At 56.3% G+C, this 14105-nt stretch overlaps 1 protein-coding gene across 8 annotated transcripts in view; it reads left to right on the top strand.

Moving 5' to 3' along the window:
* The window catches only part of ALPL (alkaline phosphatase, biomineralization associated), an 86489-nt gene extending 82518 nt beyond the window's left edge, over positions 1-3971 (top strand). For all 8 annotated transcript variants that reach the window (XM_070777315.1, XM_019982017.2, XM_070777311.1 and 5 more), the window contains exons 10-12: positions 1327-1518; positions 1995-2114; positions 2976-3971. In XM_070777315.1, coding sequence (XP_070633416.1) covers positions 1327-1518; positions 1995-2114; positions 2976-3241 — 578 coding nt within the window. In that variant the 3' untranslated portion in view covers positions 3242-3971. The remainder of the gene's footprint in view (positions 1-1326; positions 1519-1994; positions 2115-2975) is intronic.
* The last annotated feature ends 10134 nt before the right edge of the window (positions 3972-14105 follow it).

Below are 14105 nucleotides of genomic sequence, written 5' to 3'. Positions count from 1 at the left end.
CCTTCCTGCCAAACGCTGGGGTTCCCACTCAAGCACGGCGGTCTCGGCCTGGCCCTGAACGGGCCTCTGATGCTGAGGAAGCAGCCAGGAACCAGTGGTGACGAGCACGAGCTCCCTCGGGAGCGGTCCTCTTTGTGAGCAGGGCCAGGACCGGGCCGGCAAGGCCAGCTGCTCCCAGAGCCACAACAAAGGAGGGACCCACCCTGCCAGCCGGCCAGGCCTGTGTGGTGAGGCCCAGGCCAGCAGGAAGGCAGGGCGGCCAGGCGCCCAGGCTCCGGACCCTCAGAGTTGGGAGTGTCCTCTTAGAGATGGGAGGTGCTCCCTGCAGTCGCAGTCTCAGCTGTAATCTTCCAGCCAGGCTTCCTCTGCTCACCTGGGGGAGGCAGCATGGGGTGCAGGCTTCTCCAGGCCTGTATGGAAGCCTGCTGTGGGCGCTGCCCAGGCACCGAGGGCTTTTCCCCTCTAAGAGTGTGCTTCGCACGTAGTAATTTGGAGTGATTCCCTGAGAGCTCAGTTGGTAGAGAATATGCCTGCAATGCAGGAGACCCCAGTTCGACTCCTGGGTCAGGAAGATCCCCTGGAGAAGGAATAGGCTACTCACTCCAGTATTCTTGGGCTTCCCTTGTGGCCCAGCTTGTAAAGCATTTGCTGGGTTCAGAAGATCCCCTGGAGAAAGGAAAGGCTACCCATGCCAGTATTCTGGCCTGGAGAATTCCATGGACTGTATACTCCATGGGGTCGCAAAGAGTTGGATAGGACTGAGCGACTTTCACTTTCACTTTACACTCAGAGTGGATGTATTCAAAGATGGAAAAACAGGGCTTTAGAGTGGGTCATCTGAATTCAAAGCCCAGCAGATCTCACCTTGGACACGTCACTTCCTCACTCTCAGCCTCAGCTGTTCCATCTGTAAACTGGGCTGATTGTGCCCATCTCTACCCCAGTTGTCAGGAATGGGGAACAAGACGTCAGCTTGTTCTGTCTGGCACCTAGTAGGTATTCAGGCATGTTGGGTCCTTTCCCTAACTCTCTGAGATCTTCAGGGACTCTGAGCAGCTAAGGAAACAGCTCAGGAAGCAGTGTCGGATGGTGGATCTGCTTTAAGCCTGACTTTGCAGTGTCCACACGTGGGCCTGTGGTCCAGCGACTCACCGTCTGAGCTGCTGGGAAGGTTGAACAGCTGTATTAAATGCCCAGCATGGTGCCTGGCCCAGGGGAGCTCCCATCAAAGAGGTTAACCTGGCGGTTAACCCAGGGGGATGGGAATCGGGGATAACACCTCCTTCCCCGCCCCCTGACCAGAGGCCTTTGCCTTGGCATCCCAAGGGGGCAGGATTGACCACGGGCACCACGAGGGCAAAGCCAAGCAGGCACTGCACGAGGCGGTGGAGATGGACCAGGCCATCGGGCAGGCAGGTGCTATGACCTCCGTAGAAGACACACTGACCGTTGTCACCGCTGACCACTCCCACGTCTTTACCTTTGGCGGGTACACCCCCCGTGGCAACTCGATCTTTGGTAGGTAGGCCTCCATTGGGGTAGGTACTGGGCATTCCCAGGGTCTGCCATCCGGGAGTGGGGGTAGAGGAGGAGAGCTGGCAAGCCCAGGGCCTGGCACATGTGGGACATGGAACTGGGGAGGGAAGAGACGTCACTGGCAGGTGGGGGAATAGAGGGTGGGGGGCATGGAGGGAAGTGATGCCTGGGTGCATGGGTGGCCACCGGGATGATGGATAGGTAGAAGAATGAGAGGCAGGATGGATTAATGGACAGGGGAGAGGAGAGGATGGAGGGATGGATGGACGGATGAGGGGTGGATGGACCAATAGATGGGAGGACATGGGCACAATAAAAACTGAGGGATGTTTGGTTGGAAATAAATTGGGCTTGGAAGGTGGCTTCCTTGGGAGGGGACCCAGGGGTCCTAGCCAGGGGTTAGGGCCTGTACCCCTGGTGCTCCAACAGGACCCCTGGACCAATGCCTTCTCGTGCAGGTCTGGCCCCCATGGTGAGTGACACAGACAAGAAGCCGTTCACCGCCATCCTGTACGGCAACGGGCCTGGCTACAAGGTGGTGGGTGGTGAGCGAGAGAATGTCTCCATGGTGGACTACGGTGAGAACCAAGGCCCAGGGCTGGGAGGGGACAGGGAACCCCCTCAGGGATGAGCTCAGAAACAGTACAGTCCTCTGGTTAAGGCTGGGAGCGAGGTGTCCCAGGATAGACAGGAGTTGAGTCATTGAGTCAGAACAATGTCAACTTGAATCCCCTCCGAAAATCCAGCAACTCTGTGACCTTGGGCACTTAACTTCACATTCCTCATTTTCATTTTCCCTCTGAAGAATGGTCTGCCTTCCCGGGGTTGTCTGAAGGGCTAGCTGGACCTGATGAGCTCAGTGTGGGGCCTGGCACGTGCTGTGCTGCACCGTCGTTTTTACTGGCTGTATAGTGTTCCAGTGTGTGCGCGCCTTCCCAGTTTGCTTATCTGATTGCATATTGTTGAATATTTGTTCATGATGTCCCCAGCACCCCGCTGGGGGTCTAAGGGCACAGCCCAGGATCAGAAGCTTTTCCTGGGTTGGCTCTTCCCTTCTAATCCAGACAGCCCAGATGAGATCTGTGGGTTGAGAGGGCAGACTTCTGTGTCAACAGACTCAGGCTTGAGTCCTGTGGCCTGGTGTAGGAAATGACTTCCCTGCACTGAACCTCAGCTTCCTCGTCTATAAAATGGGGGCATTTGGGACTTGCCGAGTGGCCCAGTGGTTGAAGACTCCACGCTCCCGATGCAGGCGGCGTGGGTTTGATCAATCCCTGGTTGGGGAACTGGGATCCCATGTGCTGCACAGAGTGGTCCCCCCTCGGAAAAAAATATGGGGGAGGAGGGCATTTGAGCCAGCCCAGAAGTGGGCACGGAAAGCTGCTGCATCGTGCCAGGCCCCCTGGCAGGCGCTCAGCAAGCGTTTCTCTGGCCCACAGCTCACAATAACTACCAGGCGCAGTCCGCGGTGCCCCTGCGCCACGAGACCCACGGCGGCGAGGACGTGGCCGTCTTTGCCAAGGGCCCCATGGCGCACCTGCTGCACGGCGTCCACGAGCAGAACTACATCCCCCACGTGATGGCCTACGCAGCCTGCATTGGTGCCAACCGCGACCACTGTGCCTCAGCCAGCTCGTCCGGCAGCCCCTCCCCCGGCCCCCTGCTGCTCCTCCTGGCCCTGCTGCCCCTGGGCAGCCTGTTCTGAGGGCCCGGGGCCCGGGCACCCACCAGCCCATGACCGATGGCCGGTGCTGCCCACAGCCTGGCAGCCCACACCTCAAAGAGGCAGGAGGCAGAGACCCCCACCGCCTCTGCCGCTGCCGGCAAGGGGACCCAGGAAACCAAAGTCTGCCTGCCGCCCACCTGGCTCCCCTCTGGAATCCTCCATTGCGGCCAGATCAGTTGCTGGCCTCCAGCCTCCCCCGCCACCCGCTGCCCCCTTCTGGCCGACAGGGTAGGTTTCTCTTGGGCAGGCAGAGAGCATAGACTGCAAAACTTCTCAAAGCCTCTTATTTTTCTAGCAACTCTATTTCTCCAGACCCAGAGGCCCTGGAGCTTCTATGGAACATTCCGGATCTGACCCTCCCCCACCCCCTTCCCCGTCCCTCTGGAACCCACCAGGCTCATGGCCCGTTCCCCAAGTCTGTCCATAACTGCAGGGGAGACCAGGTCCTCCTCGGGAGGGAGGTTTGCTCACTCCCTCATTCCAAGGTCGCCCCGGGGCTCCCAGGAAGTCGGTTCCGAGGACTGGCCATCCAGCCCCGGGTGACCCAGGCTGGGAAGAGGAGCCTGGCAAAGTGGACGCTTCCCGGCTCTAAACATACATGCCAGCCTCTCTGAAGGGACGCTCCTGTTCGAAACAGCCAAAAAATTTTCTCTTTTTGGTGTTGGTTAAAAGGGAACACAAAACATTTAAATAAAACTTTCCAAATATTTCTGAGGACAGGACTGAGTCTTTGTGGTCAGTGAGGAAGAGACTGAAATAAGCTCATTTCTCTGGGGAGAGCAGGACTCGGGGCCCAGAAGCGCACGCAGGTGGGGTTGGATGGGGAGGAGAAGGGGTCTCCCGCTGACCTGAGGGCTTCGCCACGCATTACCCGGGTGACTGTGGACAGAGTCCTTTGCGTCTCTGCCTCTCTGTTTTCTTATCTGTAACGTGGGAGGCAGCCCACTGCAGGACTACCATGAGGATTAAAGAACGGTGCCTCTGAGCCCACAGCCCACAGCAGGAAGGCTTTCAAGTGCCCCGGGACGCCCTTGCTGCGTGGTGCCCTCAAACAGCTGCCCGCCGTGGCCCATCGTACCCGCTCCCTCATCCGTTCATTCAGCGAGTATTGAGCATGCGCCAGGCACCATACCAGCCTGAGAGGTTAGGGGTTGACCTCACAGAGCCTCAGCCTAGACAGGGATGGTGATCTGTCCACTCCTGATTGTCAAGGCTGGGTACACACTCAGGGTTACACCTGATATTGGGGGAGAGGACCCCAAGTTTGCTCCTCTTGCCTTCCTGGAACGAAAGACTCAGTCATGATGATAATGATGATTATTTACTGTCTGCCGGTCTCTGAGCGTGATGCTTATGTGGATTCATTTCATCTTAAGAAGCAGGCCCCCTTGGTCCATCCACATTTATAGACGATGAAACCAGGGTGCAGCAAGTGACATGAGGGCCCAAGGTCCCCCAAGCCGTGGAGCTGGGGTTTGAGTCCAAGGTTCCCACACTTAATGACATCCTGTATTTATAATGCATTTCCAGCCTCCTGCCAACTAGGCTCTGAAGCAGCCGGTACTAATGACTCATAACACACACTAGTTAAAAATGAACTCGGCAAGAAATTGTATGTTAGAAGCAAGGCATCCTTCAAGAATGAAAATACGAAAAAAAAAAGAAAAAATGCAGCTGAGAAGATTTAAGTTTCCCAGCAGTCCTGGCAAAAAGGGCACAGCCAAGCTGATGCTGGGCTAGTAAACTACGTGCCCACATTCTTGCCAGGCAGACGCCTTGCCTGTAACTGTACAGTGCCGCATTTTCATTTGTTGTTCTCATACCATCTTCACAATTTTTGCCATGTCTCTATTGTCACGTCCTAAACACTTCTTTAAATTCACATTTAAGCAGTCTGTCTTTAAAAGTTCACCGGTACCATGCAAAGTCAGTGTACAAACCCCACGGGTGTGCAAACCACACTTGTGTCTTAGGTTGGGTTCTTCTGAGGCGGAGCCTGTGACAAGGATTTGAATAGTTTGTAAAGGGGCTTCCCAAGTGGCTCAGTGGTAAAGAAACCTCCTGCCATTGCAGGGGATGCGGTTCCAATCCCTGGGTTAGGAAAAGGAACCCGGGAAGCACCAGGCAGAGTGGGGAAGTGAGCCGGGAAAGGAAAGGGTGTGTGTGAAGCAGGTCACCATGATGGGCAACCCGGGCTGTCCCACTGTGGGCCTCCAGGATACAAGGGAGATGCATCTCAGGGTTATCTCACTGCGGAGTGAGGGAGCTGGGGTATTTATTCTTCAGCTCTCCTTTCTCACTGGCTTAGAGCTGTTCTGAAGAAATGAACACCCTGGCCCTTCCAACCCCCCCCTGGAAGGGCTGAGAGCAAGCCCCAAAGCCTGAGCCAGGACAGTAAATGCTCAAAGGATACAAGGAAAGCACCAACATCATTTATTAAACTTTGGGATGGGGTTCAAAAGCCCGGGCTGCCGCCGGTCAGAGACGTAGGGGTTCCCATCACTTTCTCGCTTCCATGAACTCAGGAGAGTTCTTTAACTTCGCTGATGTTCCATTCCTAACATCTGAATGTACTATCCCGACACTGAGCTGCACACACTGAGCTCTCAGGATCCCACGAGGGAGTTCCTAGCTCCTCCTAGCACGAGTCCAGGCTGTGGCTCATGTGTGTATGCTTCAAGAAGAATCAAGGGTGCTCTGACTGCTCCAGGGCCTCCCTTACCCAGGCTGGGCCCCGCACGCACCGTCAGCTCACTCATCACCCCTTTATTCTAACTGTTGGTGGCTCTGAGTCCTAATCCAGGCCAGGGGTCCAGGCCGAAGTCCCAGCTCCACCCATCCCCCCATAACTAGAGGCTAAGTGTAACAGTAAGACATTTTCTCAGTGAGGAAGAACAAATCTCAAGCTGACAAATCCTCTTCTAGTCATCCAGATAACCCTGTCTTCTGTTAAACAGAAATCTGGAATTTAACACAACGAGTTCATTTCTATCTCAAACATCTCGGGGTGCCTCTGGTCAGGTGCCTGGGACCCAGGCTTGTTCCACCATGTGGCTCTGCCCTCCTCTAAATTCCAGAGGTTCCATCTTAACCAGAATGCCTATCTAAATTCCATCTGGCCAGCACACTGATGAGGGAAGGGGTGGAAGGGGAGGGGGGCTCACGCTCACGTTTTAATCACTTCTTCCTGGAAGCGACACTCATGACTCCTACTCACAGTCCATTGGTGAGAACTAGTCACATGATTCTACCTGGATGCAAAGGAGGCTGGGAAATGTAGTCTTTGGTTGAGCAGACACTTCCCACCACCAACTCTTCAGTTCAGTTCAGTCCCTCAGTCATGTCCGACTCTTTGCAACCCCATGGACTGCAGCATACCAGGCCTCTGTGTCCATCATGAACTCCTGGAATTTACTCAAACTCACATCCATCGAGTCAGTGATGGTGCCATCCAACCATCTCATCCTCTGTCGTCCCCTTCTCCCGCCTTCAATCTTTTCCAGTATCAGGGTCTTTTCAAATGAGTCAGTTCTTCCCATCAGGTGGCCTAAGTATTGGAGCTTCAGCTTCAGCATCAGTCCTTCCAAAGAATATTCAGGACTGATCTCCTTTAGGATGGACTGGTTGGATCTCCTTGCAGTCCAAGGGACTCTCAAGAATCTTCTCCAACACCACAGTTCAAAAGCATCAATTCTTAGGTGCTCAGCTTTCTTTATAGTCCAACTCTCATATCCATACATGACCACTGGAAAAACCATAGCTTTGACTAGACAGACCTTTGTTGGCAAAGTAATGTCTCTGCTTTTTAATCTGCTATCTAGATTGGTCATAACTTTTCTTCCAAGGAGCAAGCATCTTTTAATTTCATGGCTGCAGTCACCATCTGCAGTGATTTTGGAGCCCCCCAAAATAAAAATCTGTCACTGTTTGCATTGTTTCCCCATCTATTTGCCATGAAGTGATGGGCGAGATGCCACGGTCTTAGTTTTCTGGTTCTCAACCTGGGCACTCTTGGCACTTGGGGCCGGATGTCTCTCTGTCGTAGGAGGGTTAGCAGCACCCCCAGCCCCTCCTCCAGAGATGTCTATCGCTGCCCCTCCCCCCAACGCTGAGCCCTTTCCTCCACAGTAAGGAAGGGGTGTGGGAGGTCTGGGTTGTTTTGTCTCAGCTTCACGTGTGCTCAGGGCACCTCCCATTCGTGCTCCCCAGATGTCACTGATTATCCTCATAGTGTTTTAAAACACTGGGAACTTGCACAAAAGATGTGGAGTTCTGGCTTGGTTGAAAAATTGGAAGGTCTGCTCGCCTTGCCCCACATTTATGCAGGGCAGTGGTCAGTCAGAGCTGAGAGACAGCCGCCCGTCATGGGTGTAGCTCTCCTGCCTGCCACACTCCCCAGCATTCCCGTCTGTCCTCCTACAGGAAGCCCCTGTGGACTGGTGTTCCTTGTCTGGCCATGGTGGAAACTGGGCGTGTGGCCTCTGCCTTATTCTGGGCCACACCTGGGAGACGACAGTGAACGGGCTTCCTGTCCTCAGGAAGCTCGTGTCTCATGGAAGAGAATGCCAGAGGGAATCCCAGCGCGATGGGGACGCAAGGAACCATGGGGGCAGAGTTGTTGTTGTTCAGTCGCTCAGTCGTGTCCGAGTCTTTGCGACCCCATGGACTGCAGCAAGCCAGGCCTCCCAGTCCATCACCAACGCCCGGAGTGCACCCACACTCATGTGCATCGAGTTGGTGATGCCATCCAGCCATCCCACCCTCTACAGCACTCTTCTCCTTTGCCTTCAGTCTTTCCCAACATCAGGGTCTTTTCCAATGAGTCTTTAACATTGTCTTCTGTTAAAGAGAAATCCAGAATTTAACACAATGAGTTCATTTCTATCTCAAACATCTGGTGGTGTTTGAGATAGAAACAGCCCCACCAGCCCCAAAGCTGCTGTTTGCATCAGGTGGCCAAAGTATTGGCGCTTCAATTCAGTCCTTCCAGTGAGTATCCAGGGTTGATTTCCTTTAGGACTGACTGGTTGGATCTCCTTGCTGTCCAAGGGACCCTTGAGAGTCTTCTCCAAGACTTCTCCATTGAGGGCATAGAGAGGGCACCTCACCAGCTGGGGCACGGGTGGGATGGGCACAGAGACAGGGCAATGAATGAGCTGGGGCTTGACTAGGAGAGGACTGAGGCGGGGCTTGAGGCCACAGAGCAGAGTTAGAGGGGACCCTGCAGGGAGACATGAGTGGGGGAGCCTACGATACCATCCCAAGAAGCTGGGAGGCGACCTTGGAGACCCTGGGGAGCCACGGAAGGTTCTGGAACCAGACGTGCGCATCGCTTTCAAAAGACCATCTTGGCTGCCAGCTTTGAGGGCAGCTTTGAGAAGAGCTAGAGGCTGAGAGGCCAGCAAGAAGTCTGCTACAGGAGGCCAGGCAGGGGACGCTGGGGCCATGGAGACAAGCAGGAAGAAACAGGCCCCAGATCTGCGCCTGTGGGTCTCAGTCCTGCTTATGAAGAGGGAAACCGGACCTGCGTGTGAGTGGGTGGGTGGTCAGCAGACTGACTGCGCTGAGAGGGAAGGCAGGAGGGAGCAGGAGGCCCACAATGCACCACACACCCTACTAAGCGCCCGAGACGTGCAGTGAGGTTGCTGCCCTTGGGGAGGTGGTGGGGGGCGTATACTGGACACATCCACATAGCCCACCGCCATCCCGTGACCCGGGCACTGTCATCCCCATTTTACAGATGAGAAAGTTGAGGCTTGGCAGGGCACAGTGACCTGTTCCGTGTTTCTTAAGTGACAGCTGCAAGTTGAACCCTTGACCCCTGAGTCCACCTCCCCCCACCCCCTCCGAGGCCCTCATCTCTCCAAGGAAAACAACCCAGACCCCATTGCCGCAGAAGCCCTTCAATGGGGTGGTGAGAGCCCCAAACCAGCAGCGTTTATAATTAGCCCTGGTGGCTTACCCCCAAGACCTCCCACCAAGATCTAGCTCCAGCTGATCCGGGGGTGGGGTGAAGGGATTAAGTTCTCAGAAGAGGATTTGGGCTCCTGTGTGGCTTCCCAGGGCCTCCTTGTGATGCTGCCTTGATCATGGTGCCAGGCTCCTTTCTGACTCCTCGGTCATCTGCCCCCAACCTCAGGATGGGAGGCACACATGTGACCCACCAGCCCGGCAAGGGCAGGCCGGGCCAACCAGCCAGTACCACGTCTCCCTCCCTGCCCATGAGAACCCAGGCTTAGAGTCGCTGAGGCGGTGGATACACCATTGCCAGCGAAGCCCAGACCTTTCCATGGGGCTCCCTGCATGCCCGGGACCCTTCCGAGTGCCTCACAGGGAGCCTAACCCATTCACCCTCCCAACCACTCTCAGAGGGCAGGGACCGCTGCTGTCTCTGGTTTACGGATGAGGAGACGGATGCACAGAGAAATCTGATAACCTATGTGAAGTCCCACAACTGTTTTTAACAGGATATGGAGGAGGATATAAAGGCAAAATTGGGCTTCCCTGCTGGCTCAGACGGTAAAGCGTCTGCCTGCAATGCAGGAGACCTGGGTTCTCCAGGGGGTTGAGAAGATCCCCTGGAGGAGGAAACGGCCACCCACTCCAGTATTCTTGCCTGTAAAATCCCATGGATGGAGGAGCCTGGTGGGTTACAGTCCATGGGGTCGCAAAGAGTCAGACACAACTGAGCGACTACACTTTCACTTTTCACTTTCATGCATTGGAGAAGGAAATGGCAACCCACTCCAGTGTTCTTGCCTGGAGAATCCCAGGGATGGTGGAGCATGGTGGGCTGCCATCTATGGGGTCACACAGAGTTGGACACAACTGAAGCGACTTAGCAGCAGCAGCAACTGGCTCAGACGGTAAAGCGTCTGCCTGCAATGCAGGAGACCTGAGTTCGATCCCTGGGTTGAGAAGATCCCCGGGAGAAGAAAACGGCCACCCACTCCAGTACTCTTGCCTGGAAAACCCCATGGGCAGAGGAGCCTGGTAGGCTACAGTCCATGGGGTCGCAAAGAGCTGGACACGACCGAGTGACTTCACTATAAAGGCAGACAGTGCGGCTGCGGGGTGTGAGATTTAACCACGCACCGGGCAGGGTGAGGGGCAAAAACGAGGATCAGGATTGTAACCCCGTAAAGATTCAAGGGAGTGGGCTGCCGGCGTCAGTCAGGACATCCTGACCCCCTGAGCCTGTGCCCTTGTCCTAGTGGGAAGCGCCCGGTAGCCTTGGGCAGAACCCCGGCCTCCCCCGGCCCGTGCCAGGGCAGGTGGCCCCAAGCTCTCCGAGGTCCTCAGACCTCCTGCCACTCAGGTGACCTGGTTGGGGAACAGTGGCAGCTAAGAGGCCGTGTCCTGATGACACAGGACTGGGCTGGGATGAGAAAGAGGGCTCTGGGGCAGGGTGTGGACAGGTTTTTGGTTTCGTTTTTTCCTGTTTATTTATTTGGCTGCCCTGGGCCTTAGCTGCAGCATGCGGAATCTTCAGCTGCGGCACGTGGAATCCAGCTCCCCAGCCAGGAATTGAGCGCAGGCCCCTCGCACTTCGTAGCGTGGAGTCTTAGCCGCTGGACCACCAGAGAAGTCCCTGGAAAGGTTGGAAGTATGATCGTTCCCTCTTCTCCCAGGGTCCTTGCAGGGTCAAGGCCTGAGTAGCTGCTGCCTGTTCTCAAGGCGTGAGGGTACTGTGCCCACACTCGGGGCAAGAGTCAGCGCTGGAGGGGTCTTTGGCCCTGAGCCCTCCACTCCTGAGGGACCATCCCCAGACAAACTCAGGGCTGGAGTCGGCTTTTGCACCAGAGGGGAGGTAAGCAAGAGAGGGTCAGGCACCAGGTTGAAGTCACAGAGTGAAATGGGCAGAGGACCCCAGCCAAGGGGCAAACCCCCGGCAAAGGGTCCTCACCGTCCCCTGACCCCTGGGCACTGCGGATGCCAGGGAGAGAGGAGGACTCACAGGGGCCCAGTGCCTGCCTCAGCCTGGCATTTCAGTACCCCTCCTCCCTGACCATCTCTTCCCACTCTCTTAGGTAGGGCACTGGCATTTACTCTCCTTTTCAGTTCAGTTCAGCTCAGTTGCTCAGTCATGTCTGACTCCTTGCGACTCCATGGACGGCAGCACGCCAGGCCTCCCTGTCCATCACCAAATCCAGGAGCTTACTCAGACTCACGTCCATTGAGTCGGTGATGCCATCCAACCATCTCATCCTCTGTCGTTTCCTTCTCCTCCTGCCCTCAATCTTTCCCCACATCAGGGTCTTTTCTGATGAGTCAGGTCTTAAACGAAGGTCCAGAGAGTGACTGGGGCCCTGCTATGGCTGGTGGTCAGTGAAGACCAGAGGAGGCTTGGCTGTGACCGAGTTGGTAAGGTGATAACTTTGCAAGGAGCTGGAGGAACGATTATTCCAAGTCAGGCAAAGCAAGTGCAAAGACCCAGGGACAGGAATAAGCTTAATATGCTTGAGTGACAGACATAACCAAAGTGGCTGGAGCCCAGAGAAGGGGGAGACAGTAGGTGGGTTAAGGTGGGAGGGGCGGATGGAACTGTGTCCCATGGGGAACAACAGGAAGTGCCTGCATCTTCTGTCTCAGGGGAAGGTCAGACGAAGCGAGTGACCCGATCCAGCTTATGCTTTGGAAAGATCGCTCCGGCTGCCAGGCGGCGACCGGGAATGCCAGGAGCTGACGCCGGAGGGCAGTCCGGAGGCCTTTCTGTTGCTGCGGGTGGAGGTGGTGGTGGCTTGGACCAGCTGAGGACGGTGGTGGCGGGAAGGAGCTGGATCCCAGACACGTTTGGGAACTGAAGCCAGCTGGGCTTGCTTATGGACCGAACCCTGGGAGGGGGGCAGGGGAAACAGCGGAATCAGGGATGCGCCTGGAGTTTGGCGTCTGAGCACCTAGGTAAAATGTCATCTGTGGATATGGTGGAGCAGATTTGGGGAGGAAATAGTTTGTTTGGATCATGTTAGCTTGGAGATCGGAGAAGGCAATGGCACCCCGCTCCAGTACTCTTGCTTGGAAAATCCCATGGATGGAGGAGCCTGGTAGGCTATAGTCCATGGGGTCGCACAGAGTCGGACACGACTGACTTCCCTTTCACTTTTCACTTTCATGCATTGGAGAAGGAAATGGCAACCCACTCCAGTGTTCTTGCCTGGAGAATCCCAGGGACAGGGGTGCCTGGTGGGCTTCCATCTATGGGGTCGCACAGAGTCGGACACGACTAAAGCGACTTAGCAGCAGCAGCAGCAGCTTGGAGATGCCCATTGGACTTTAGACACGCTGGTAGGAAGTCGGAAAAATTCTGGAGTTCAGGCAAGGAGCCCAGGAGCTGGAGACAGGACAAGGACCACTATGGCGCTTGAAGCGATGTGGCAGGAAGACGGGGGAACATGCCCAGGGTCACGGGGAGCCGGTGGCTGGGATTGGAGCTGCACTCTGTCAGACTCCACAACCCGTGGGAGCTCTTTCCACTCCATCAGGCAGTCACCACTGGGAACAGAGGCCTAGGGGTATAGGAGGGTGGGCTACAAGATTCAGTGGGGGCAAGAAGAAGCCCCTGGAAATGAATTTGAGAACAACTGAGATCCTTCCAGCCTGGGCTGCCCACCCCACCACCACAGCCTGGTGGAGCTCTTGCTGAGCATGGAGTCCTGACCTCTGCCCATTGTACAGATGGAGAAACTGAGGTCCAGAGGAAAACAGGACTGAATGTTAGGTCTTCTGCTTGCCAACCCTGGCGTCTCCACCCACCGTTAAGGAGGGTTCCTGTCTGAATCAACTCAATGGTTGAGTTGGAACCACCCAAAAATGACAATCCTGAATTGGGTGGATGTTTCTCTTGAGCCCTCAAGGGGACCCGGTGCCTAGGGCCTTCCGTCCTGGGCTCCCCCCAAGGCTGTATCTCTACCCTGCCCTACCCAGGTCTGCGTCTACGTAGTCCAGCCACCTCCGGCCTTCAGGATCCCTCCAGTCCCTGGCAGGGCAGCCTCAAGTCTCGTGGGGCATGGCTCCTGCCCCATGGCCAGGATCAAGGGCCCCCCTGGCCCCCGCCCAGACCACCCAGCGCCAGGGCCTGGCGGAGCCCAGCAGGGCCGGTGGGCAGTCTTCCCAGGCCGGCCCGTCGCGGTCTGGCTCCGCCCGAGAGGGGCTGCGGCCTGGGAACCACTAGCTGTCTCCTTGGGGAAGCAGCTGGGATTTCCAGAACAAACAGGGAAACCGCAGGCCCGCGCCCCGCCCGAGGAGGGGAGCTGCCTCTGGCCTCATCTGCAAACGCCAGTGGGAAGGAGCATGTGGACAGGGAAGGCTGGGGGGTGGGGCTCGAAGCCCCTGGGAGTGGGGCGGGTTGTGGGGGGTTGCTTGGCTGAGCTGGGGTGAGGTGTCTCCTGGACCTCAGGCAGGGAACCAAGCCTTGGAATCAGACCGACCCAGGTTCCTATCTGGACTCGGCCGGTGAATTTGCTGCTCTGTGCCTCAGTTTCCCCTTCTGCAACAACGGCCGCGGTCGCCCTGGCCTCCCAGAGCCGTGGTGACATGACCTGGAGTTGACTCCATGCAAAGCGCCCAGGCTCAGCGCCTCAGGCACGGTAGGCCTGGAAGGACTTCAGTCCCTGAACCATCTGGTTCACCGGGAGCCAGAACAATTCTGGGGGATTCCTGGGCCTGGCAGGGCAGGCCGGGACAACCTCACTGATTCAGAGCTGCGGGGAGCGGGGGGAGCAGGGGGACCGGGGGAGCAGCTGACTCCACTGAAAGCCGCAATTAGAGCTCAATTTACAGGGACGCTGTTAGTTCTTCCCAGGCCCGAAGTGATTACAGGCTCCGAGCTAACCCGTTACTGACG

The sequence above is a fragment of the Bos indicus genome, chromosome 2 (genome assembly GCF_029378745.1).
Source record: "Bos indicus isolate NIAB-ARS_2022 breed Sahiwal x Tharparkar chromosome 2, NIAB-ARS_B.indTharparkar_mat_pri_1.0, whole genome shotgun sequence".
In the NCBI taxonomy this organism is placed as follows: domain Eukaryota; kingdom Metazoa; phylum Chordata; class Mammalia; order Artiodactyla; family Bovidae; genus Bos; species Bos indicus.
Note: the sequence above shows the minus strand (reverse complement) of the source record. Positions and strands in the feature narration are given on the sequence as shown.